The following is a 27,792-nucleotide window of genomic DNA, read 5'->3' on the forward strand; positions in this document are numbered from 1 at the left end:
GGGATCTGGTAGGCGTCAATCCTTCAGAACTCAGAACTGGTTTTTTCCCATGGCAACAAGTTTGTGACAGTCTCAGATTCAGACTCAGAACCACCATGACTATTTCAGTCTTTCCTTTATACAGCTTGGGACTTTGATCTTGGCCTCATGTAAAAGGTGATCAGCTCACAATGGCCCACTCCTCAGGGTGTACCTTCAAAAAGCTTTTGCATAACCAAGGGTGGGGAATTTGCATTTACCTTCTCCTAGACCCTGTGCATTCAGAGGAATATTTGGTCCAGGGCAGAAGGAAAAAAATGCCATACTCATAAAATATGGAAAACAAATAATTGATTCAAAGAACAATTGCTAAACAAAATAAATTAAAATAAACAAGCCCCTTGTCAACTGAGTAAAATATTTTTGAGGATAATCCTCACTATGAGTATTAATTGTAAGGGGTTGGGTCATACTAGTTTCCCCCCAGTTTAGCACTCTCTATTTTTTTTCTTCTATGAAGACAGTCACTTGTCTCCATTTGGCCTAGTACAAAGATAGGCACCCTCCAGCACTTGTTGCTCCATTCATATGCCTGTAGTGCAAAGTGAAATTTACAAGATCTTTTTACTTTAACTTTACTGTTTGCACAGGGAGCAAAGCAGCAATCTAAAATTGGAGTAAAGAGGAAGTAATCAGATTTTGCCATTTCCCTTCACGGCAGCAGCAAAATGAAATTTAGGGAAACCCTTCAATTTCCTGTCAATTCAACTCTGTTCATACATAGAACAAAGTAGCACAGGAGGAAGAGAGAAGGGGAAGTGAGCAGGAAGATAAATGGGAAAAAAAGGAAGACTGTTCCCTTGTGTTCCCATCTGTTGGCTGTCTTCACCTGGTCTCTTATCTTATACTGCAGTAGCCCCTGCTCCAAAGAGCTTATAGCAGAGGTGGGCAACCTACAGCCCCAGGACCTTCCTGCCTGGCCCCTGAGCTCGTGGCCCGGGAGGCTAGCCCCTGGCCCCTCCCCTGCTGTTCTCCCCCTCCCCCGATCCTGGGGGGGTTCCTCCGGGGGCGAGAAGCAGGAGGGGTGGGATAGGGGGCGGGGCTGGGCCACACCTGGCTGTTTAGGGAAGCACAGCCTCCCCTAACCGGCCCTCCATACAATTTTGGAAACCAGTTGCGGCCCTCAGGCCAAAAAGTTTTCCTGCCCCTGGCTTACAATCTTCTTGTTCTATGTTTGTAGTGCTATTGTGTCCTGGTCCATAACTGGAGCTCCTAGACACGACCCACAGTACAAATGATAAATAAATAACAATTGCAAAGATATTGTGGGACACACACCCACACCCACACCCACACATGCAAAGCCTTCTCTCAAAAATAATATTCTATTGTAACTTTCAAACAAACAAAGATTCCCAACCCTCTGCCCTATGGCTTAAGATGTCTCCTACAATAATAATTCATCAAGACAGTATATGGCACTTCATTACGTTACTCTCACATTTTTACAGAAGTATAAAAAATACTTGAAAGAGCAAGCCACCTGCAATTTAAGGACAATTATGAATCTCAGTGAGAATTTATTATTGCTGAAACTAGAACAGAAGTCTCTCAACTTGCAAGCTAAGCCATCTTACCTGTCAAGCAGGTTTATTCTTCTTCAAATTAGTTCAGGGGTAAGTAATAGAAAAATTAAGTAGTGGTAGTGAAAACAAGTTATGTAACTTAAGCAGACTGAGGTGGAGGAGGATAAATCAATGCTTGCTAAAGGTTGTAAATCACAGCAGGAGGAGATTAAACAAATGTAAACTACCACTTCTATAAAGACAAGGGGAAGGAAGTCAGTCATTTATTTTTGAGGTTACATGCAGATAAGATAGAAAAATCAAACAGAAGGCAAAGCGAATCATGTCTCACTGGAGACCAGAGTAGAACCCAAAGAATCAATTCAGCTCTAAGGCGCCAATCCTGCAATGAGCTCCTGTAGGCAGACTTCTGAGCCAAACTGCACAGGTGAAGCAGTCTGCCCAAGCACAGGTCATTGCGGGACCCAGGCCCAAGTTGCAAAAACATTAAAAATAAGCCAGAGAGTTGCCTACTTAACCACAGGAGCAAATAAAGACCTAAAAAGCTAGCCACTGAAAGCAATTTGGACAAAACATACACCTTATGAAAACTGGTTGCGTTAACTCAAACAAATAGTATTTTCTACCTTTAAATTGTCTCGCAAGAGTTGACAGCTTGTCACTTAGGAGGATCAGAATATTTTTTTATAAGTAATCAGTATTAAATATTTCCTGACCAAAACAGTTCAAGGCCAAAATTACTCTCCCTCTTTCCCCCGTCATCATTTTGGTAAATCATACACAAAACTAATGTTTATGATCCCTTTCCAGAAATCTTTAGCTAACAAACACTGTTCTTACAGCTGTCTGCATTCTACACAATATCACTGGATGGCAGTTACTTAGCACAATAAATAAGGCTCTGATTCTGCAGAGGTATGTACATATTCTATGTGAATACTCCCAATAAAATCAATAGGGCTATTCGCAGTGTGTAAAGTTAACTATGTGCTTAAGGCTTTGCAGGATTGGAGCCTAAGGAATTGCATTGTCTTCTGTTCCAATAGCAATACTGGGAGGAAAGGAATCAGTGTCGACCCAAAAAATTGGCAGGGACAAAAAAGAAAAGGGGTGAATGGGTATTCCAAATAAAAGATTAAAAATAAATAATTACATCTGAATTCTCTTGACATTTCCTGATGGAAAGCTGTGACAACAGCTACAAAGAGTTCACATCTGTAAGCCTTGCTGAATAAGACTGAAGACACTATCAAGCATGCCATTTAAGTGAACTAATTGTGCCTTTATCCATTGACAAGTCATTGAAAAGAACTGAACTGATGACCTTACTCTCCAGTCGTATTTCTTTAAGTGTCTTAAAAAGATACAAGAATAGAATATCTTCTTACATCACACACACACACAGATATATACACACTCAAAAACACTATCTGCATGTCATGTCAGTACTTTCATCATACACTCCCTGCAGGTCTGCTTGTTAACAGCAACACATCAGTATACAGAGAATGCGGCATGCTGTGTATAGTGTCATCAAGTGGCTTAAAACTCCTTATCAGTCTAATACCATCTGGGCTACTTAGGCTAAGCAAAAGCCTATAAGCTATTTGTCAATCAAACAGCAGAGGATAAAACAGAAAGTAAGGAGCAAGGCAGGAGAGGTTAGGGTACGTGCACTGCTAATCAAACTTTACACAATGTCTCTTGAATGCTATAACTGGAAGGCAAGTATTTAAAATGGTGCAGAAACGAAAAACTCTGGAGTTACTATTTAGTTACTGTGAAATTTCCTTTCTCCCTAATAAGAAACAAAACAATTCAGGGGATTGTTCTGCATTGCTTCAAACAGGCACCATTTGTTTACTGACTAAGATGTTGAAATTGAATTGGTTCAAGAGCCTGTTTATTAAAAGGCAGACTTTCAAAATGTAATCCCCTCTGTTCCTAAATGTAGGAATCTGGTAACAATGTTATTTTTTCAGATCTTTATGAACAAGAATGTAAACTGTATAAGTATTAGCATTGTCACTTGCTAGCAATGTATAAAATGCACTGCTCCAATCTCTAATCCTCTAAAATAAACAAAGAGATAACAATGTGTTGGGATCTGCTTTGGGTACAATGATTACACTGCCACTTTTGGACAGAACATTGTTCAATATTCTGTATTATATCAAATTTAATTAAAGGTGAACTTACCATCTGGGTCTTTAAAAGTCAGTGTGATGAACTTGCTAGCAACCATGAACATGAATATCACCCAAAAGCATGCAGCTAACAGCAGCCACTGATGGTGCATGTTGTCAGTTGTGAGCCATATAAAACTTTTGTATCTTCCTGCTTTAAAAAAAAAAAAAAAAAGTAAAAATTACCACATACAAAATATATTTCTTCTATTTTATAAAACCAGTCCTTTGTATAGCAGACATTAAAATATACATATTATATTTCTGCCTGAAGTCAAATACACCTAGCGGATTAAACTTGATAACAATATAGCCTTTAATATACTTAATACTTCTACAGTTATGATATAATTTTATTACTAGTGTTATAGTAGGTGCTTGAGGCTCTAGCCTGGTCAAGGCTGCCATCATGCTAGGGTGCTGTATGGAAGGGTAGTAAAAGAATATCCCTGCCCCAAAGACATGACTATTTTGGGCCCCCATCCTGCAATCAGATCCACATGGCAAGCCCCTTTTCTCTTACAGAGCCGCATCAAAGTCAACAGGGCTCCAGGAAGGTGCAAAGTTCTCCTGGAGAGATTGCGGGATCAAGTTCTTGGTTTAAAGGCAAAGTATAACAAGCGGTGAACCAAACAGGGATGGGAGAGAGGATGGAGTAACAGTGGTAGGCTACCTATGCATGCAGTTTGCAGATATGCTGGGGTAGGAAGGTTGCATGTGGGTTTTGTTTAGTTTTGATCAGCAGCTGACATCTTAGCAAAAAAATTCTCTGAAAGGTAGAATGCAATGCTTTTAAAAATAAAAACCAAAAATGATTTAGGATCCCAGACATTAACTGAATACACATTTTCAAAATGTGTGCATTTGTAGGGCGGGATTTTCAAATGGACTCAGCATTGGCCTAACTCTGGTTGGGTAAAACGCCCATTGACTTCCATGGGAGCAGCTAGACCAATGTTGAGTGCTTTTGCAAATCCCACCCATAAAGATTAAGTCTATACAACTTTTTAAAATTCTAGTTCAATTTCCATTTACCTGCGAAGACCTGAGACTCCTCAGGTGTTGATGTTTCATTGCAAGAATGAAGCAGAAGCTGTATTCCTAACCCTGCTTTCAATATCTGTACTGCCTCAACTGTTACTGGATAAACACAAGACACCCAAGGGCCTGAACTCGGGTATTTGCACTTCACCTCTAAGGGAACTCTTCTCCGTGAAGATAAATATGATAATGAAACTTTGATAGCTCTTAACAAAACGAGGATCTAACATACAAATGTCAAACATGAATATTACTTCACAATGATGTGGGGAGGCTTAGCTCTCCCCCCTTCAACCACTGGGGAAACAAAGACCTGACCAAATTCCATCAGAGGGTAATCACGTGCAACTTCCATTCACTTGAATGGGAATTTCAAATTCTTATCCTGGGGATTTTGTACCCTGTTAAGCGAGTTGCCAAAGATGTCATGGTGAGTGAGAGAGCTGAAGATAGACTAGTTACCCTGATTCCCTGGTCTTTGCTTAGATCATAAGACCACACTATTTATATACTTTAAACAGAATTTAAAAAAAAAACATGTCCTGGATGACAGCTATTGAACAAAGCAACAGAGGGTCCTGTGGCACCTTTGAGACTAACAGAAGTACTGGGAGCATAAGCTTTCGTGGGTCAGAACCTCACTTCTTCAGATGCAAGAGCTATTGAACAGTTCATTTATCAATTATACATTAGAAACAAGGCATCTTTCAAGTATTGTTTCTGGGATTCCATTCGCAGGATTGATAATCAATTACCAATTGATGCCCTTCTCAACTCCTACTTTTCTCATTCCTGCAAAGCTTAAATGACAAAAGTAAATGTATTTCATATTGTTCAGTCCCTTTCCTTCCACCTGCTGACCTGCACCATCTCTAACATCCCCAGTGTTGACTGCTTTTCTAGCCAATGTTTGCCTGACTGCTTCAAGCAAGACTCATCCAAGAAGGCTTTGCTCCTGTCAGTCAGAGTGACAATCACATTCGGTGCCATTCTTTGGAACACATGCAAGTAGAAGAATATACATTTGGGAATTCTGGAACATAAGTACGTGAAATGGATGTGGGGAAAAGGAAGAACTATTGTACTTCCAATTACAAAGAAAAATCCAACAATCTTTTAACTTTTGGAACCAGTGTTCAGAGCTGCTTTTGGAGAATGCATAAGGAAATCTAATCTACCATTAGAAAGATTAATGTGTCTTTAGCACAATGAATTTGATACATTAAAAAGACAGTTTCTCTATTGTTTTAAATATCCACCAGGAACAGACACATTCATAACCATAGTGGATATTGAAACATTAGTACTATTTTTTGCAGTAATGAAAGAGATCAAATTAAAAACTATCCTACACAACATAAAGTTCTCTTTAAAACAATTGAGCAATGTCATTTTTGTTGGTTAGCTGAATTAGGGCCCAACTCTGCAGTATGATGATTTGTGTGTGGATACCAGGATCTGCTTGTGTGGAATTCAGGGTATGTGGACTCCAGAGCCCTGGCACAAATTGCTCAATGACAATCTTACAGAAGTTTCCAGTTCTCAATGTATCATTTTGAGTTTGACTGTTGAAAGAGACAGTTTCCTTCATTATCATACTTCAAGAGTTTTCTTCTTAAAAACCATGCTCAGTTACATTCAAGTCAACTATCCTTTGGATTTTTATAGTCTCTGTAGAAGATTCATCTCTGCTACCCTCACTGGAGGACAAATACCTTGTCCCCCATTTCTAGGTCAATTCCCATTTTCTAAGCACAAAATTTTCTAAATCAGGCTTTACTCCATTATCAAAAACTGGAGGCCAGAAAGGGCAAGTACTATGATCGGAATTCTAGAGCAAGTTCCACTGAAACAGAATTCGTCCTTTAATATTCATAACATATCTGCTAGGAAGACAAGTTTTGTTATTGTGATGAATATGTGGGTGCTCAGTAAGGTTTATTAACCTGTATCCCCAAATGTGATTTATGTATTTGATTTCTAAGATGGGGTGTTAAGCTATCAGAGAGGAGCAGATAGTTTCAATGCACTCAGGTCTGCATGGTAGTAGCAGTTGGGTAATTGAACAGCCCAGGGCAAAATACTCCAGTGGAATAAAAACACCACCATAGGCCTCAATTCTGCAATTTCCTCTGCCTGAATGGAGCCCCATTGACATTAACAGGGTGCTGCATGGGTGCAGCAATATACCAAAGCACAGTATATTAAAGGATTGAGGCCACAGTGAGCAACTACCATGTGCCTCCTGCACACCATTAAAATGAAAAGAAGCTCAGATGCTATAGAGATGGAGGCCATGCAGGTACCTAGACAGATATAAACTCTTATGACTATCAGGCAGGAAAGTATTTTATTCCTTTACTGCATTCCATTGTGTCGTGCTGTCTGGAGTGGCTCAAGACTGTGAGTGTCTACGTCAGGGCAGACTGGCAAAAATAGGACAGACACCCCAAAGTGGTGGTATGTTCTATAATTAGATGTCACAATCCTAGTAACAAAGGTGAACTCCTGAATCACTATAACAGTCTTACCACAGAGTCACAAACAGTCCCCTGGGGCTCTCCAGTCTATCTTGCCACCCAGGCAAGCTGGACTTGGTGTTAAAAGGTCACTTGCACCAAACATTCACAAAATATTCAGGTTGCTTCCAGTCCCAAGAGACCAGTCACTTACCCCAGATCATTTCGTATCTTAGCCAATCCTGTAATAAACTAACTAAAGGTTTATTAACTAGGAAAAAGAAATAAGAGAGTTACTTATAGGTTAAAGAAAGCCAACCTATAACACAAATGAGTTACAATCTAAATCCTAAAAGACAGAGTTGTAGCGATTTTCTTGTGACCTGTTTTATCTTTTACATTTAGTCATTCAGTCTGTGAGACGAGCTCCCTTGCATGTAGCATTTCCAAGGTGTGATAGGGCCATTCACCAATCCTTTGTGTCCCAATATTCATTAATGGCTCGTTTAATCTTGATAGGCCTCTGAATGGGCACGGCGGTGGGGGACATGACAATTTCTGAGCCTGGGTTTACAAGCTCAGAGCAAACTTTTTCCTCTTACGTATTTCCTTATATCATGGATACAGGTCCTCTCTTCAGGGTGTGGGTTATGGGTCAGTCTGGATGATAATGCTTAGCTTTCTAAAGTTCACACAAAACTTCATGGTTTGTCTTTTTTAGGTACCACCACAATAAGAGATGTCCAGGGGCTTTTTGACTTAGTAGATAGCATGCTGGTGATGGGGGTATCTACCTCTTCCTGGATCTGTTTCTGCATTTCCTTTTTAGCATGACATGCCTTTCTAGGAACAGGGCAGGGCCCTGAAGTTTCAATAGAATGTACAATCCTGTCAGTTAACCCTGGCCAGTTGGAAAATATAGGTTTGTGGTGGTTCAAAAGGGCCAGCATTTCCTGCTTTTGGGATGCATCCAAATTCTTCCCAAACTCAATGCTTTCCAAGGGAATTTCTTCCTTGCTCTCTCTGACCAAATCTATCAAAGGAGCATTAACCATTTCTTCATCAGCACAACAAATCATATTCACTGCCATTTCCCTTTCATGGTAAGTTTTTAATCTACGTTTGCACAGATCCCCTGCCATGCCCTATCATAAGTGACCTCAATTATTCTCTCTATTACCTCCAAAGGTCCTAAACAACAGTCCTGCATTCTGTTTTTCCACACTGGAATCAGCACTAGCACCAAATCACCAATGCAAACGATCTTTCCTCAGCATGCCTATAGTACCAACCCTTCTGTGTCTCCTGACTTTTTTCAAGGTTCTGTTGCACTAAATCCCTCAGAGCCCGTACATTCTCCTTAAAACAAGCGACATACTCCCCCTACAGGCTGTCCTATTTCCTCTGTCTTGCACTCCCAAGAGCCTTGAATAAAAGCTAGGGATCCCCTCACTGCCTCCCATACAGCATATAAAAGGGGAAAAATACAGTAGATTCTTGGGGAATATTTCCGTACCTGTATAGCAAATATGGGAGTAACACATCCCAGTCATTCTCGCGCCTGCTGACATACATTTTTAGCATAGCTTTTAAAGTTCCATTAAATCTTCCCACTAGACCATTGATTTCTGTATGATAGGAATCTAACAGCTGCTCCCTCACTCCACATAACTGTTTAAAGACTACAGACATGAAGTTTGCACCACAGCCTGTCAAGATCTCTCCAGGAAAACCTACTCTGCTAAAAATAGTGAATAAAGCTGTAATCACTGTTTCAGCTTCTATATTAGATAGTGCTGTGGCTTCAGGGTACCTGGTGGTGGAATCCACCACAAGTATATGGCCATGTCAACACTACAAACTTATGTCAACTTAAGTTATGTTGGCATACAGCGGCTGCAGTTATTACATCACTTGTACATGTACATACTTGGTTCCTTGTGTCAGTGGTACACATCCTCACCAGGAGCACTTGTATCCATGCTGAGTGCAGTGCACCCTGGGTAGGTATCCCACTGTGCAACTCACCACCATCCAGTGCAGTCTTTTAGGAAGTTGTCGCAAGGACTGATGGGGGCCGAAATGAGTCGCACAGGGGCGACTGCGAGCAGAGGGTCCACTTCCCATAATGCAGAGTCTCCATCCCATAGTTTCATCTGCAACCATAATTTTTAACCCTTCTTTTCAACGTCCCACAAACCCATGCATCCTCTCTCACTGTCCGCCATCCCTGACAGAAGCATGGAGCCTGCACCGCTCTCGCAATTGTGATGAGAGCTGCGAGCACAATGCACCTAATACTGCAGTATTTGCATAGCTGCAAGAGGAGCCGCAGGGAAAATGACAGTTCCTTGGAGGCTAGATTGCTGTGGACATAGAAAGAAACAATTCAAGATTGTTGGTGACATTCACAGAGCAGCTGCAGATGATAGAGTGCCCGTTCTGTTGCCTGAAAAACAAGCACTGACTGGTGGGATGGCATCGTCATGCAGGTTTGGGATGACAAGCAGTGGCTGCAGAACTTACAGATGTACAAGGCCACACTCCTGGATTTGTGTGCTGAACTTGGCCGAGCTGTATTGATAGCAGAAAAGCAAGTGGTGATTGCACTGTGGGAACATGCAATGCCAGATTGCTACCCGTCAGTCAGTATTCAGACTCAATTTGGAGTCGGAAAATCCACTGCAGGGTCCACTGACATGCAAGTGTGCAGAGCCATTAATCGTCTCCTGCTATGCTATGTGACTCTTGGCAATGCATTGGACATAATGGATGACTTTTCAGCAATGGGGTTCCCAAACTGTGGAGGGGCAATAAATGGCACACATATTTTTATTTTGGCACCAGACCACCTTACCACAGAGCACATCAACAGAAAGGGTTACTTTTCTATGGTTATGCAAGCACTGGTGGATCATCAGAATGTTTTACCAATATCAATGTGGGCTGGTCACCAGAGGTGCATGACACATGCATCTTTAAGAACACAGGACTGTTCAGAAAGCTGCAAGCAGGGACTTTCTTCCCGACTGGCAGATTATCATTGGGAATGTTGAAATGCTATTAATGATCCTGGGTGACCCAGCCTACCCTTTCTCCCACGGCTCATTAAGCCATACACCAGCCACCTCAATAGCACCAATGAGAGCTTCAACTATAGACTCAGCAGGTGCCGGATGACAGTTAAATGTGCTTTTGGTTGTCTGAAGGGTCGCTGGCATTCGTCTACTTACAAGATTGGACCTCAGTGAGAAAAATATCCAAATGGTTTATAGCTGCTTGCTGTGTCCTGCATAATATCTGGCAAGCAAAATGGGGAAAGTTTCTGCTGGGATGGCGGTGGAGTGGTTGTCAGCTGAATTTGAACAGCCAGAGAAAAGGCTATTAGAAGAGCTCAATGCGGAGCTATCTGGCTCAGGAAGGCTTTGAAAGACCATTTTAATATTGAGCCAGAGTAGTGTGTGTTGTTGTAGTGTGCTGTACCTGGCCTTGCTCTTTTGCAGCCTGGTATGAATTGTGTGGTGATTGCTGTGTATGTAGGAATATAACATTGTCAATGCAGCTATTAATGTTTGTGAATGATGTTATGAGTTGCCATATTGTTGACATGAGTTGATGTTCTGATGTTATGAGTGAAACTGCAGTAACAGGTAACTGACCGCTGTGAGACTACTCAGCATCAGCCAGCCAGCATATGCTTTGAACTAATAAAGATGAATTTTCTTTTTTAAAAAAAATATAATTATATTCTGTAACATGAAGTAGGCAATAAACATTCAAAACTTAATAACATTTAAAAACTGATTGGACTGCCGTGGAGTCAAAAATAGGTCATGCCTTGCTGCACGGCTGGATCCCCCAGTCACCTGTCCCTCATATTCCTCCTGCACTTCCTTGTCCACTTTCTCCTCCTCACTGTTCATGGCAGGGGCCTCTGACTTTGGAGTCCTTGGAACTATCCACAGTGCTTGGTCGGGGGAAGGAGAGGGTGACAGGTGTGTCTGCCAAGTAAGGCTTGTAAAAGTGACAGGTCTGCAGCTTGGCACTGAATCGATTGCTGGCCTCCCTGCGACAGCTCCTTGGATTTTATGCGGCACTGCTGCTGGCACCTGTTGTAGCCCTTCTCCTGCATCCCCTGAGCAATCTGCTCATAGATATTCACATTTCTACAGCTGGTCCATAAGCTGTGCCTGCACAGCCTCTTTTCCCCACAGGCCCAGGAGAGAACTGCTAGGTGTGCTCGCCAAGCCAGGCAGCCAGGAAAAGGAATTTCAAAAATTTGTGGGGCTTTAAAGGGGAGGGGCGGCTTTCTATCTGCCCGACCAGAGGAATTCACAAAGGTGACCAGAGCCATCAGTGTGGGGCATTGTGGGACAGCTGCTGGAGTCCAGTAACAGTTTACGTAAGCATAGGGTGACCAGACAGCACGTGTGAAAAATTGGGATGGGGATGGAGGGTAATAGGTGCCTATATAAAATAAAGCCACGACTATCAGGACTGTCCCTATAAAATTGGGATATCTGGCACCCTACATAAGTAGTACAGTGTCTACACTCTGACTGCATTGATCTAACTACATCATCTGTGACTCTACACTGCTCAGGGAGGTGGTGTTATTAAATCAGTGTAGTGGGGCGCTTATGTTGGCGGGAGCCAAATTTAACTGAAGACATGTCCACAGTTAGGTCCATGTAAGCCGCCTTGTGTCAACCTAACCATGTAGTGTAGACTAGGCCTATATTTTTCCATTCCTGAAAGGTTTACTGAGGGGACCCACAATATCCACCGACACTCTGGCAAACACCTATTTAATAATGGGCAGAGGTTGCAACAGCGCTTTGCAGGGTCCCTTCAACCTCTAATGCTTCTTACATAAGGCACAACTCTTGCAGTATCTGTCTCAAACAGCTGAGGCCAATAGAAATTCTTTTTAAGCCTGCCACAGATTCTCTCCACTCTTAAGCATCCTGCAAATGGACAATCATGAGCTAATTGGAACAATTCTCTCCTGTACTTCTCAAGCACCTCAGCAGGACTGTCTCTTTCTCCCTGTGGGAGCCTGTCTATACAACAAACCTCTGACAAAAAAATCTACCTTCTCCTTCCTCAACCGGGGAATTATTCCCAGCTGCAACCCTCTCCTGGTCCAGAGAACGGTCATCTTGTTGAGCCTTCACCAATTCCTTTTGAGCCTCACTTAAATTTAGAGCAGACTCTGGGTTTATCATGGTGCCAGGCTCAGAGTCAGAAGGGCCCCGGCCAGCCCGATCCCCCGGCCAGCTGAAGCGGCCAGGAAAACTGCCCCCGCCCCTGCTCCGCCTCTTCCCAGCCCTGCTCCACCCCAGCCCCGTCCACACTCCATCCCTTCCCCTGAGCTATGCCCCAGGGGACTGCAGCAGGGGTCGGGCATGCCCTGCACTCACGGGGCGGCGGAAAGTGGAGCGACCTGGCTCCAGCCCGCTCCGCGCCACCGATGAATGCTGGAGGGCGTTTCCCCCCTGCCTCCCAAGTCTCAAGGCTGGGATCCAGGGGAGCAGAGTGGAGTGGGCTGGGGCCGGATCACTCCACTTCCCGCCACCCCATGAGTGCGGGGTCGGGCCTGCCCTGCAATCACCGGGCAACAGGAAGTGGAGCGACCCGGCCCCAGCCCGCTCCGCTGGCTCATGCTGGGGGGCAGTTTCCCCCCTGCACCCCCAAGCCTGGGAAGGTGATGGAGCGGTGGGGAAGGGGCATGGGATAGGAAGAGAAGGGGATGGGGGAAGCGGGGGCAGGTGGGAAGGAAGGGGGTGGGGTGGGGAGGAGATGGAACGGTGGGGAAGGGGCATGGGATGGGGAAGAAAAGGGGATCGGGGAAGCGAGGGCAGGGGGGAAGCTGGAGCCCAGCATGCGTCATCCCCTTGGCAGAAGCTGGGGGCCCCCTGTTAAGCAGGCCCATCAAACCCTCACCCTGACAAGCCCTGCCTCCCCTGCATCTGTACCACCCCACTGAGCCCCCCCCAGACACCCTCCCCACTGAGCCCCAACCTCCTTCACCTGGATCCCCTGCAGAATCCCATTGCCCCTGCACCTGGAACCTCACAATGAGCTTCTGTGCATCCAGATCTCCCACTGAGCCACCTGCACCCAGATTGCCCCACAGAGAACTCTCTTCCCCCCACCTGGCTCCACCCATACTATGTCCCCCTGCACTTGGATCCTGCTGCCGGGCTGAGCCTGCTCACCCACACCTGGTGCGCCTGGCACAGGGGGGCAGGGCCCCAGGGTGTTTCTGGGGCAGGCTTGGCCTTGGACTGTGTCAGGGTCGGGTGCAGCCTCACTGCCGAGTCCCTGTCCCGGCGTGGGGTGAGGAAAGGCTGCAGGGTAAACACCCATCTCCATGCAATCAGTGGCCTGTGTTCCCCACTGCCATGTTGGAGCCTTCACGTTTATTTATTGACAAATAAAATTTGCAGAATTTTAAAATAATGTGCGCAGAATTTTTAATTTTTTGGTGCAGAATTCCCTCAGGAATATGGGGTGCTGTGCAGCTGTGATGGTGGGACTCTGAGGAAGGTGGTGGGCAGGTCTATGGGTGGGGGGCGCTGGGCGAGCGGTGTGGTGTGCAAGGTGCTGTGCAGTTGTGATGGGAGGCCAACGGGGAAGGTCTCTGGGAGGGGTGGGGGCTGGGCATAGAGATCTGTGGTGGTGGTCTCTGGGCGAGTGGGCGCTGGGCATAAGGGTGAGGCACTGGGGAGGGAGGTGATGTGGTGCGGGCCCACCCTCAAGGGGAAGGGGCATGCTGGCAGCACAGGGCTGGGCAGGCCAGTGTGCGTCTGGCAGCTGCAGGTTCGTAAACACTGCTCTCCTGCTGGGCTGCGCAGAGCGGCGCTGCTCCCGCCGCGCTGTGCCTCATTGCCCCCAGCCTGCCCTTCACTCTGGAGACTGACCATCCCGCCCCCCTGCACCTTGCCCCACGGGGGCCCACAAATATGTTTGGCGCTGGGCCCACAAAAAGTTAATCCGGCCCTGGTCACTCTGGCACAGCAGAAGAATTCTCACACTCTTCCTCTGAAACCAAGACATTACTCTCAATAGACAAAGGACTGAGGATATTCTTCCCTCTCCCTCACAGCATTCCCTGCTGTCCACAGACAAAGCAGGTGACTCAGAGCCACACTCTCTCTGGCTGCACGTTAGAACATGAACCTGCTTAGACATGGCTAAAATGTTATTACCTATTAAAATATCAGCAGGCAGCAAATTTCTGACCCTTAAAATCCTCCCACTCAAGGGAGATCTTAACCAGAGCCACAGTTCTCTGACTGTTTATTTAAATATATATTTAAACTCTTACCAGGGAGTTTGGCTTCTTCTCTTACCAAACTCTCCTTCACCAAAGTGCCTTGGGACGCCGTATCTCTCCAGCCTACAATCTATGCCAGGGGTCTCAAACTCAAATGACGAGGGCCACATGACGACTAGTACATTGGCCCAAGGGCCACATTTACTGACACCTCCCCCCGCCCGCCACCCTCGGCCCCACCCCCTCTCCACCCCTTCCATGAGGCCCTGCTCCTGCCCCGCCTCTGCCCACCCCTTCCCTGCCCCCATTCCAACCCCTTCCCCGAAATCCCCACCCCAACTCCACCCCCTTCCTGCCCCCAGGGGGTGCAGGAGCGGTGTGGGGTGTGGCAGGGGCTCAGGGGTGCAGCAGGGGATCAGGGCAGGGGGTTGGGATGCAAGAGCAGTGTGGGGTGTGGCGGGGGCTCAGGGCAGGGGGTCGGGGTGTAGGGTGCAGCAGGGGGCTCAGGGCAGGGGGTCAGGGTGCGGCAGGGGACTCAGGGCAGGGGGTCGGGGTGCAGAAGGGGTGCGGGGTGCAACAGGGGTTTCAGGGCAGGGAGAAAGGGTGCAGGAGGGGTGCGGGGTGCAGCAGGGGGCTCAGGGCAGGGTGTCAGGGTGCAGGGTGCGGCAGGAGGCTCAGGGCAGGGGGTTCGGCTGCAGGGGAGGTTCAGGGGGCGGGCTCCGGCCCGATGCGCACCGGGGGCAGGGCAGGCTCCTTGCCTGCCAGCCCTGCCCCCGTGCCGGGAAGCAGCCAAAACCTGGGGGAGGGGAGGCGCAGGGGTGTGTGTGGCTGTTGCTTCAGGCACCATCCCCAGCAGCTCCCATTGGCCGGGAATGGGGAACAGCGGCCAATGGGAGCTGCTGGGGGCGGTGTCTGAAGCAACAGCCACACACCCCTGGGCCCCTCTTCCCCCAGGTTTTGGCCGCTTCCCAGCGCGGGGGCAGGGCAGGCAGGCAGGGAGCCTGCCGTGCCCTGCCCCCGGTGCGCGTCGCGCGGGAGCCGCTCTAGGTAAATGCTGGGGGAGAGCGGGGGCGGGGGGGCACGAGTCGCTCGCTGGCTGCAGAAAATAATCCCGCGGGCCGCATGTTTGAGACCCCTGATCTATGCCATTCACTCTAGCATTCTTAGTAAGCTCTTCACTACCTTCCCAAGACAGAGCTCTAACACTGTTCACTGTGCTATGCACTTCCTCTGCTGTTCCCTCTGGGGCCACGGTAGTAGCATTGGGGGTACAGGTCATAGGGTGACCTTAACTTTGGGGCAATTTGGCTTTATATGGCCAAGAGATCTGCAGTGACGGCAGACTACCTGCCTGCCTTTAGGGCAAGGGATTTTAAAACCTAGGATCCCTTGAGGAGTTTTTTTCTTTTTAATCAAAGTTGAGATTAGGTTTATTCCTAGACCCGTTTTTTCTCTTAACCTGGGGAACAGAGAGATTACCCTTCCCCTGAGGTTTGCACACCCCATGAGTCCTCGATTCAGTATATTCATCAACAATTTCTGCTGCCTCCAAAACAATGGAAGGTTTTTTTCCTCCCACAGATGGCTGCTTTTATCTCATCGTTCATCATTCACAACAGTTCTTGCACCATCCTTTCAAACAGTTTTTCATAGTTACCTTTAGGCTCCCCTTTATCCATTTTTTCATAAAATTACACATTTTATGCACATATTCAACATGCATGATACTGTCAGACATTTTAAGATTTCTACACTTCAATCAATAGGACTGAAGGGTAATCTTAAACCTTTTCAAAACATTCTCTTTAAATTTCTTATACACCTTTAGTATCACCTTGCTCCATATCATTAAAAACTTGTCTTGCCTTCCCTGTAATCTAATCAAAAGGACTGGCAATCCCTTATCCTCTGGAATCTTGTGGATCCCAGTCTGTCAAAGGTGAACATCAGTCTCTTGAGTGGGCTTTCTCCCACTCCCCAGTGCTTTGGGTGGGGTACTCACTGGCTGAAGCTGCTGCTTTTGCTGCTCCAGTACTTTGAGCTGCAAAGTGTGAGCTTCCATCTGTTTCTGGCGTGCTCTCTCCTTAGCTTGTAGTTGTTCCATGCATCTGCGGTGAGCTTCCTCCCCAAGTTCAGCATTGGCTTTGCATCTTTCGTAGACTCTCTCTTCCACCTCCCCAGTTTCTTCCTTTCCCTTGATCTGGAGTTCCACCATCAGTACCTGGTACTCACATTCTTCCTGGGCTGCCTGGTGCTTCAGCTGAACCAGTTCCATGCAGCGGTCTCTGTGGCAACTGGAATGGGGGGTGCTCAGACCCTGCTCCTTAGTCAAAAAGTCTATGAGTGCAGCTCTCAGTTCCTCATCTGAGGCTTTCTTTTTGAGATATTCCCCTATTTTTTGCATAATTTTTCAATGTTGTTTATTTCAAGACCCTCATCTTACTGCGATTCACTCATTGTGACTAATCTTAAATACTTAAAAACTCTCAATATAAAATTTAAACTTTTAATAGCACTGGGGTTATGAGCTATAAACCCAATTAACCTGCGGCATGTGAATTCTGCCAAGACTACGCCAATTGTCACGCTGTCTGGAATGACTCATGACTGTGAGTGTCAACCTCAGGACAGACTGTCAAAAACAAGGCAGACATCTCAAACTGGTGGTGTGTTCTATACTTAGACTTCACCAACCCAGTAACAAATGTGAACTCCTGGATCACTACAACAGCCTTACCCTGGAGTATAACATAGTCCCATTAGGCTCTCCAGTCTATCTTACCACCCAGGCAAGCTGGTAAATGGTCATTTACACCAAAAAATCACAAAATATTCAGGTTGCTTCCAGTCCCAAAAGACCAGTCACTTACCCCAGATCAATTGGTACCCTAGATCTTACTCAAAGACAACGCCTGTAGCCAATTCTGTAACAAACTAACTAAAGGTTTATTAACTAGGAAAAAGAAATAAGAGTTATTTACAGGTTAAAGCAAGCCAACATACACACAAATGAGTTGCAACCTAAATCCGAAGAGAGACAGAGTGATAGTGATCTGTCAATTCAAGATGTCTCTTTCAGGGCAAACCGAGGGATAAACCTTGGGGGTCTCCTGCCTCAGTTTAGAGTTTCTGGCCCTGAGAGAGTTCAAACAGCAAAGAGATGGAAAATCTTCTTGTGACTCCCCATTTTATCTTTTATATTTAGTCTTCAGGTCTATGAGATGAGCTGCCTTATACTTAGCATTTCCAAGGTGTGATAGGGACATTCACCAATCCTTTGTGTCACAATGTTCGTTAATAGCTCGTTTAATCTTGATAGGCCTCCTGAATGCGTGGAGGGGACAATTCCCATGCCTGGGTTCACAAGTTCAGAGCAAACATTTTCCAAGTTATAAAGCAAAACTTACATATTTCCTTATACCGTGGAACACAGCATTACAAGTGAGATTAATGCATGCAGCAATTTACAAGCATTTCATAGAGACTAAACAATAAATACATTCTTATAAGACTAATACCTATTTTGAACAAAACTAACATACAGTGAGCCGGTTTGGTTCCAGCTATGAATTTGTCAGTTCTTAGTTAATCTCTATGGCCTTGGCATTTGGTTTAACAGCATCACACATAGATTCCCAGATTTATGTCTACCCACCCTTTTAGAGCTCTCTCACCTATTCTTGTAAAGGGAAGAAAACTCACAAAGCTCCGCAGATTTCCTTCATTTTGCTTGCTAGACGCGTCTCTACTATGGAGTATACCTCTCATTTCTGACAGTGCCCCTTGACTGTCAGCAAGAGAACTGAATGTACTCACACTACTTTTAACCTCCCAGCATTCTTTATAGAACTAGTACGCATGGAAAAACTCTCCCACCATGCATTTTAATCTCAATTACGCACTCATGAGAAGTTACAGATATTCAGGATCTTTTTGCTTTGGATCCCTTCTTTGGAGATGGGCTCACTCTCTCTCTCTCTCTCTCTCTCTCTCACCAAAATGTTATAAGGGAACCAACCCACAGAAAAAAGGAGACATGAATTTCAAATAAGGAACTTGAAGAAGAGCGCTGTGTGGTTAGGGTGACCAGACCGCAAATGTGAAAAATCGAGACGGGCTGGAGGGTAACAGGAGCCTATCTAAGAAAAAGATCCAAAAATTGGGAATGTCCCTGTAAAATCAGGACTTCTGGTCACCCTATGTGTGGTTCAAAAGCTTGTCTCTCTCACCAACAGAAGTTGGTCCAATAAAAGATATTCCATCACCCACCTTGTTTCTCAAATAAGGGAGTATAAGTGATCTCCTGGATTCTACCCTTTTTTAGAAATCCTCATTCTCCCTGACTGTCCTATGCATTGCACGTGTCTAAGGGTAGGTCTACACTAAGGCTACATCTACACTACAGCCAGATTGACGCTCCGGCGATCGATGTACCGGGGATCAATTTAGTGGGTCTAGTGAAGACCCACCAAATCGACTGCAAATAGCTCTCCAGTCAATCCTGGTACTCCACCCGCAATGAGAAAAGTAAGGTAAGATGACAGGAGAGTGTCTCCCATCAACCCAGCGTGGTGTAGACACCGCAGTAAGTTGACCTAAGCTTAACTAAGCCATAACTTAGTTCCACTTACTGCAGTAGTGTAGACATAGCCTAAAAACGCTACATCGCCGCAGGCCGCTAGAGCACTTAAATGAAAATGCTCCTACACCAGGCATGGGCAAACTTTTTGGCCCAACGGCCACATCTGGGTGGAGAAATTGCATGCAGGGCCATGAATGTAGGGCTGGGGACAGGGGTTGGGGTGCAGGAGGGAGTGCGGGGTGTGGGAACGGGTGCGGTGTGCAGGAAGGGGCTCAGGGCAAGGGGTTGGGGTGCAGCAGGGGACTCAGGGCAGGGGGTTGGGGGCTCAGGGCAGGGGGCTGGGGTGCAGGATGGGGCTCAGGGCAGGGGGTTGGGGTGCAGAGTGCAGGAGGAGTTCAGGATGTGGGCTCCAGCCCGGCAGCGGCGCACAGCGGGACTAAGGCAGGGTCCCTGCCTGCCCTGGCCCTGCACCGCTCCCGGAAGAGGCCAGCACGTCCAGCAGTGGCTCCTGGGGGTGGGGTGGGGCAGGCGGCTCCGCTGCCCTCACCTATGGGTACCACCCCTGAAGCTTCCATTGGCTGCGGATCACCATTCCTGGCCAATGGGAGCTGTGGGGTGCGGTGCCTGCAGGCAAGAGTAGGGCATGGAGCCCTCTGCTTTCCCCCCTCCAAGGGCCACAAGGATGTGGTGTCGGCTGCTTCCGGGAGCGGGGCTGGGGCCAGCGCCAAGGCAGGCAGGGAGCCTGCTTTAGCCCGGCTGCGCCACAGGGCTGACAATCCCACGGGCCGGACTGAAAGCCCTAGCGGGCTGGATCCAGCCTGTGGGCCGTAGTTTGCCCTCCCCTGTCCTACACCCACAGGAAAGAGATCTCCTATTGGCGTAGTAAAGCCACCTTCCCACAAGTCAGTAGCTATGTCAATGGGAGAAACTCTCCCGCCAACATAACACTGTCTACACGGGGGGTGGGTTGGTATAACGACATCACTCTGGGGTGCAGATTTTTTACACCCCAAGCCAGACAGTTATACTGACATAGCTCTGTAGTGCAGACCTGACCTGAGTTAGGCTATGTCTACACTATGGACCTTACAACGGCATAGCATGGAGCTGTAAGAGAGACGCTCTCCCACCGACATAGCGCTGTCCACACTGGTGCTTTTGTCGGTGAAACTTATGTCTGTCAGGAAGGGGGTTCACAACCCTGACTGACAAAAGTTTTACCGGCAAAAGTGCTAGTGTGGACATAGCACTACAGCAGCCTGCGGGCTGTAGTGTTTTTAGTGTAGACCTACCCTTGCTCCCTGGACTTTGCTGGGTTTCAAAAGCCCCATACATGGCTCTGGACGCTGGGCTGAGAAGTGCCAGTGGGTTATTGGTCTTTAGTACCTAGGAGTTTTGCGTTAATCCAGGCGTGGGGTTTGTTTGTTTTTTTTCAATCCCGCATCATCCAACGCCCCGGGAGGCTGGAGGGGCCAAGTCGGAAGCGCAGCCACAGCTCCGGCCCTAGCCGGGCGATGGGACCATCTCCCCCGGCTGCGGCATCCAAGCCGCCGGTGTATCACCGGCCCTAACCCCGCACAGGCGCTGCAGGGACAAGTCTCCGTCGGAGAAGCCAGGAGCGGCGCAGCATCCCGCCCTGCTCGCCGATCCCACAGCCAGGCCTCCCCCTGCCCCGGCGGGCTCGGCAGCCCCTCCGCGGGGTGGGCGCTGCGCCCGGAGCCCCGCCAGCCCCGTCCCCACCTACCGGGCCCCGCAGCGCCGCTCACCGCAGCCTCGGTCTCCCCCGGCGGGGTGGCAGCTCTGGGGCCTCCCTCACTCGGCGGCGTAGGCGGCCGGGGGAAGCGGCTCTGGCGGCTCCATCGCTCCCCCCCGTCTCCTCCCGCTATCCGGCGGCGGCTCCGCCTCACCGGCTGCCCGGCCCGGCTGCCTCCTTCACATACCGCCGGGCCCCGCGGAGCTCGCTTCCCGCCTCCTCGGGGAGGAGAGGCCGGTCCGGCCCCGCAGGCGGCCCCCGCCGCGCTGGAGCAGCCCCTCTCCCGGCGGGGGCGGAGGCAGCGGGGCTCAGGCCAGACCCCCACCTCCAAGGCGCAGCAGCGCCTCCCCAGACGGCCTCTCCAGCCAGCTCCCTCCCGGGGCCTGGCTCTGTCCCCAAGGGGGGAGGCGACACCAGCACAGCCCCCACCCAAGGGCAGGCTCTAGGTTTTTTGCCGCCCCCCCCCCTTTTTTTTTTTTTTTGGCTTTTACACGTTTGCACTTTGCAATGGTTTTGTTTTGTTTTTGATTGTTTAAAATTAAAAAAAAATGAAAACAGAGAATTTGTAGTTAGTGAAATAAAACAATCCCCCCCCCCCCATTGCAGGTGGACTTTCTAACAAGTCTCTGAGTACTGCTGGGTCTGGCTATGTGTTGGCTTGTGGACAACACAGTTAGTATTGGGCGGGATAGCCCTGTTTAGGGCCCCCAATGAGCTAGTCTCGCCTATGCCCAGCGCTACCCCACCCACCCCGCCACCCGGCTCCTCCCCAGGCTAGGCGCAGGGGGAGGGTGGCAACCTGGGCAATGCGCTTCACCCTGCTCACCTGCATCATAGAAGGCGTCCAGCACCGCCATCTCCCCGAAGTCCAGCTCCCTGAAGTTGACCATGGTGAGCTGGGCTCCCTGCGCCTCACAGGCTCGCACCAGGCAGTGCAGCGCTCCAGCCTTGGCTTTCAGGCTGTCGTTCAGCACATACAACGCCCACAGGGAGCGCTGCCGTGGGGCTGGGACACTGCCTTCCCCTTCCTGCCCCGCCGCCACTGCCTTGGTCCCGGGCTGCTGCTCCACTTCTCCGCTGAGGAAATGCTGCCGCTGCTGCTCTGCTGTGGCGCCCCCGCTGCCCTCCATGGTGCCCGCCCGCCGCCCTGCACTCAGGGCCGGTATAGGTTTTTTTCAAAAAAAAAAAAAAAAAAGGATGGCTGGAATGCCGCCCCTGGAAATGTGCCACCCCAAGCACATGCTTGCTTTGCTGGTGCCTAGAGCTGGTCCTGCCCCACCCCAGAGCCGCCACCTGCCTCCCTCCCTGGGGAGCGCACTCCTTGGCAGGGGAAGCTCCAGGCACGCACCAAGCTTGTGCCTGGGGCAGCAAGTCGCAGGGGGTGGCCTGCCGGTCACCATGAGGGTGGCAGTGAGGCAGCCTTCAACGGCATGCCTGCGGGAGGTCCGCCGGTCCCGCGGCTTCAGCGGCAATTCGGTGGCGGGTACCCCGAAGAAATGGGACCAGCGGACCTCCCACAGGCATGCTGCCGAATCCGTGTTACCAGTGGACCTCCCACAGGCATGCTGACGAAGGCTGCCTCACTGCCATGCTTGGGGCGGCAAAATACATAGAGCCGCCCCTGCTCCTTAGGCACTCGCGGGGAGGCATCCTAAGGCCGGGCTTCGAGACCCACTGGAGTTTGAGGGTAGCTGAGGATGTGGCCGGGGATCTTGTTTCAGTGAGATCTTCTAATTGCAGTCCTTTTCGTTTAAATCCCCACATTCAAATGGTCCCAGGCTGCCCAACCTGGTTAGTATTTATCTAATAATAAAATCATTATAATGTCTTATAAAGCCCCAGTCCTGCACCCAACCCTGCGCCCCTGGACACCCATTTCCATAGGATTATGGACCAGTTCAGGAATCTGCCCATGGATCACATTGAAGAATCCAGGCCTGAGTGCAGGGCTGCTAATTCTCACCAGTTTATTGTGAGTCTGACAATATTTGTTAGAGCCCAGCTGCTGGAGTCACCCCCTGATTACATGAGACTCTCAGCGTTCTCTCTTAGTATCTTAGTATGTTTCTAGCCCTCCCAGTTGCAGAGAAAAGCTTGAAACTGTGATCTTGTGCCCCAAAGACACCCAAAAGTCATGTAAAACAACCCCACATTTATTACATTTTAAGATCTCATGATTTTAAATTACTCTTTTTTGGGGGGGGGATAAATCTAATAAGACATGGTTCCCAAACTGTACTCCACAGTGCCCTTGCTAGGAGAATGACTCAGAGAACTAAGCATAGTGAGACTGAGATGCTGGGAAAGGAGGACGGTATGTGAGACAAGTTCTTTCTTATGAAGTGGCCAAACAGAATTTTTAAAAATTTGGAAAACCCCTGCTATACAAATTATTAGAGTGCATGGTGTCACGGAGTATTGGGGGACTCAGGGCCCTGCACCCCCGGCTTCCTGCGATTCACCATGACTCTCAGCCAGCCAGTAAAGCAGAAGGTTTATTTGGATGACAGGAATACAGTCCAAGACAGGTCTTGCAGGCACAGACAACAGGGCCCCCCTCAGTTAGGTCCAGCTTAGGGTCCCAGGGCATGCCAGCCCACCCCCCTTGGGGGGGGGGTCAGAGCCATCTCTGCCTCCCAGCCATCTCTCCAGCCTGCTTCCAGCACTCTCCCTTCAGTGACCCCTCCCACAGCCTTTTTTCAGTTTCCCGGGCTCAGGAGTCACCTGGCCTTCAACCCCTCCCTGGGTTCTCATGTTACACACTCAGGAATGCGCCCCGGGCAGATCCCATCCTCCAATGCAGACTATCCCAGCACACTCCCCTGTCAGCATTCACAGACCACAGTGAGAACAGGCCCAGTTCGTCACATCTGGGCATGTGTGGTATGAAAACAGATGATAATTATTTATGTTTGAAGACATAAATTGAGATTTTCAAAGACATCTTAAAGGATTTAGCCAGACAATTCCCATTAATTTCAGGGGTACTTCTGTGGCTATATCCACTAGTATACACTGAAAATATCCACCACAGTTTTATAAGAAATATAAAGAAAAAAATTACAATCTAGAAAGACAAAAACAGATTAAAGTCTCAGTTATGCAAGAGTTCAGTGTAGCCAGACACTGTACCTCCACAGAACCCTACAGAAGTCATTGGGGCTCTGCCCAGGGATAGGAGTCCTCCTCCACAAAGTTCACTGCAGGACTCTCATTTTAATAGACTCCTACTCCACTGACATCAATGGGGTACTGTGAGAGTGCAGGACTCTGCCTACAGGGATCACCTTACAGGATCAGGGCTAGAGTGATTTGTTCCAGACAAAGGTTCAGATTCAGAGAGAATAGAGCTGTAAAGAGGTTTTCAAAGCTGCCTACAGGATTTGGATGTCCAATTCCCAATAAAATCAATGGGAGTTAAGTCTCTAAATCCCATAGAAGGCTTTGAAAAAGTCAGCCATAAATTACGTGTTAGTAGGTGAGTTCAGACTGGTGTAATTTCTACTGTGATGGAGCAAAAGAAAGTATAGATTAGAGCAGGGCAAGCCCACTTTAGCTTAAACCTATTACCTAGTTCTGTTATTCCTGTTACACCCTTTCAAGTCTCTCATCATATGGATTAAACCAATTTAGGGAGTTTGAGTCCAAGATTCACTCACAGTCACTAACTTGTAATGTGTATCATCTCTTATTTGAAGCCCCAGGAAGTAGTACTTAGTGTACTAACTTAAATGGTTTCTTCCCTCACTAGTTAGCCAGAAGGCAACACCCCTGTCTGTTAGATGAGGATTTAGTCACTATAATCCGTGCCTTTTCAGGCTTGACTATTGTAGTGTAATGCGCTATATTAGAGGCTGACCAGAAAGGCCACATGGAAACTGTAGCTGGTGCAGATGCTGTACCCAGCTTACTAAGCAGATCAGGCCAATGAAAGTACATCACATCAGTGCCTCATATGCTACCTTGATTATAGTTAACTATACAGTGGAAAATTCATTTAAAAGGAGCTAGTCCTCATCATTGTGACCTAGTGGCTAGAGTAGTGAACCAGGATTCAGGAGACCTGCGTTCTATTCCAGGCTTTTCCACTTAGCTGCTGGATGATGACTTTAGGCAAGTCACTTTTCCTCTTTGTAACTCCATTTCCCCTTCTAGAAAATGGAGATGATGATACACCTTTGCAAATTGCTTTGAGATCTACTGATGGAAATCACTATATCTAGGTATTACTATTTTTTTTTAATCTACAAAACCTTGTATGAACTAGGACCCAACTACCTTGGAAGTTATTTTTCTCTTCAGGCAATGAGAATGGCAACTGCAACTACATGGACACTAAACTTAACAGTCATGGGCCACAGGCAACTTTACTGATAAAGAGCTTGTGGCTGTGGAACCTGTTTCTGCCAGTTACCAGGCTGGACCCAAGTACTTTGAGCTTCTGAATATACTGCTATAGGCATATGTATAATAACTGAATCCAATACACAACCAACATATTCAAATTGAGCAGGTGAGAGGCTATGTATTCTCTATGTGGTCATGAAAGGATCTGAGGAAGTTGAAAAAAATGGTTGTAGGCTGATTCAAATTTGGATTAAACAATTGCTGGGCCAAGCGAACACAAACCTCGGCTACCCTCTTCTTAGTGCATGTGTAACCCACACAACTAGCCCATCCTCAAGTTAACAATAAAAAGGTATAGGCTTCTCATTCTTTTACTCATAGGAGAGGAGGTAGAGGTACAACAAACAGAGGTAGAGTTGTTATCTGCTTTTCATTCCCCTGTGGAGTTAGCCAAGGGTAGGGTGGGGTGTTATGGGATTGGGAACAGTTTGTTTATGTACATAGGGATGTCCCTGTATCTTCCTGAGAGATCTTGATGAAACTTTCATGGAGATAATCTCCAATCCTCTCCCAAAGGTTTCTAGGGATGGCTGCCTTATTTCTTCCCCACAATAGGATACTTTCCCCCATCACTCTGTGATGAGTTTGGCTGGCACCAGTCCAGTAAACAGGCTAGCAGCAGAGGGGCCCAGGTGGCTTTGGGACACCAGTTACATGTGTGTTCTCTGTGTCTCTTTCACTCTCAGGAATTAGATCAGCTAAAACCACTACCGCCTGTGGAAAATAGTGTCAATATTCAGTGCCGTTGCTCTATATTCATACCTATGAAATAGGGACCCAAATGTTATTGTTTCATGCAACCAAAATTCTTCCCCCACCCCCTCACCACAGGTGGGCCATATTCACCATGGCTGGGGCTGGAGAGTGATGCTGAGCAAAAGCGCTCTAGAGCTGAATTGTCAATAAGCATGTCTTATTAAAAGCGTTTGTGGGAATGAGGGAAGGAAGTTTTGAAATGTTTCTTTCGCATTCCCTTGTGACTGTAAATCCAGTGATCCATCTGTATGGTTTTATCTGCAGCTTCTGCCATTGTGGCCTTGAAGGGTGCCCCCTCCACCCCCACTGAATGCCTGATCCTGAGGAGGGCTTGGAGGGCCAACATAACAGACAGCAGGGAGAGAGAAAGAGTGGACAGGAGGAAGTCCCAGGAGTCTCATAAAGGAAAGGAGAAAGAAATGTACCAGGACATAATGGTGGTTCTCAGGCAGCAAACCCAAATGCTGCAGACCTTGGTTGACGTGCAGGTCCAGAAGTCTTGGACTTCTCTCTCTTTGCAATCCTTGGAGAATTCTGTGGTAACAATTACCTACAGCCCCCCCAACATACCACCTGCATCACGGGCCACATCCTCACCCCTATCTCTCCATGCCAGGGGATAGTGAGGAAAACACAACTTCATATGCACTGACCTGTGAGAACGAAGGCTGCTGCATATGTAGACACCAGGGATTACATTTGTGCACTGAAGTGTACAAAAATGTTTGCTGCCTTTTCAATTTTAAAGTCTCATTTCATTAATTCAGTGTTTCTCAAACTGGGGTCGCCGTTTGTTTAAGGAAAGCCCCTGGCGGGCTGGGCTGGTTTGTTTACCTGCCCCGTCCGCAGGTCCAGCCGATCATGGCTCCCACAGGCCACGGTTCGCCGCTGCAGGCCAATGGGGGCTGCTGGAAACGACGGCCAGTAAGTCCCTCGGCCTGCGCCGCTTCCAGCAGCTCCCATTGGCCTGGAGCAGCAAACCGCGGCCACTGGGAGCCGTGATCGGCTGGACCTGCAGACGGGGCAGGTAAACAAAACCGTCCCGGCCCGTAGCGGTTTTCCCTACACAAGCGGTGACCCCAGTTTGAGAAACACTGCATTAATTTATGTTAAAAGATTGTATTGCATTGCCTGTTTGGTGCACGTCATTTTTCTGCACGGGTGTTGCCACTCAATACATTTCTATTGTTGGAGAGTAAAATTATCTTTATTAGTTCTCAACACATTTCAGAATGCATAGCAGTACTCAAAAACACACAGTCCTCATAAATGTACAGCAAGCACCATATATTTCATAGCTTCAGGAAAACATGCAGTCATATTTCTAAGTGTACAACAAGCGCTACCCAATTCCCAGCAGCACCCAGAGCTCCAGGGCCAGAGAACAGTGCAGCACAGAATGCTACTCTGTTGGCCATAGTGCTCTTTCAAAGCCTCCCTCAACCTCATGACCCCATACTGAGCTCTTCAATCCTTAGGTGTGTCTCTTCAAACTCAGCAGACGGCCTGATCCACCTCTACCCTTCACCCTAGCAGCAAATTTTCCCCTTTTGCCCTCACAGATATTATGCAGGACCCCACAGGCATCTATAACCATTGGAATATTTTTCTCCCTGAGCTCCAATCTAGTGAGTAAACAACACCAGCATCCCTTCAATCTATCAGTAGCACATTCAACAATCGTCTGCACCTGCTGAGCAGGTAGTTGAATCTTCCCTTGGGGCTGATGAGGTGGTCAGTGTAGAGCTTCATGAGGAAGGG

At 47.8% G+C, this 27,792-nt stretch overlaps 1 protein-coding gene across 5 annotated transcripts in view; it reads right to left on the reverse strand.

Moving 5' to 3' along the window:
• Positions 1 to 21,245, reverse strand: part of CHST10 (carbohydrate sulfotransferase 10) — a 34,386-nt gene extending 13,141 nt beyond the window's left edge. Inside the window, exons 1-2 of one of the 5 annotated variants that reach the window (XM_034757979.1) lie at positions 20,860 to 21,245; positions 3,765 to 3,905 (exon numbers count right to left, since the gene is read on the reverse strand). In XM_034757979.1, the coding sequence (XP_034613870.1) occupies positions 3,765 to 3,864 (100 nt within the window). In that variant the 5' untranslated portion in view covers positions 3,865 to 3,905; positions 20,860 to 21,245. Of the gene's footprint in view, positions 1 to 3,764; positions 3,906 to 16,535; positions 17,313 to 20,859 lie in introns of those variants that run through there. The other 4 variants (XM_034757975.1, XM_034757976.1, XM_034757978.1 and 1 more) reach the window with 4 other exon arrangements.
• Positions 21,246 to 27,792: the final 6,547 nt, after the last annotated feature.

The sequence above is a fragment of the Trachemys scripta genome, chromosome 1, assembly GCF_013100865.1.
Source record: "Trachemys scripta elegans isolate TJP31775 chromosome 1, CAS_Tse_1.0, whole genome shotgun sequence".
Classification (NCBI taxonomy): domain Eukaryota; kingdom Metazoa; phylum Chordata; order Testudines; family Emydidae; genus Trachemys; species Trachemys scripta.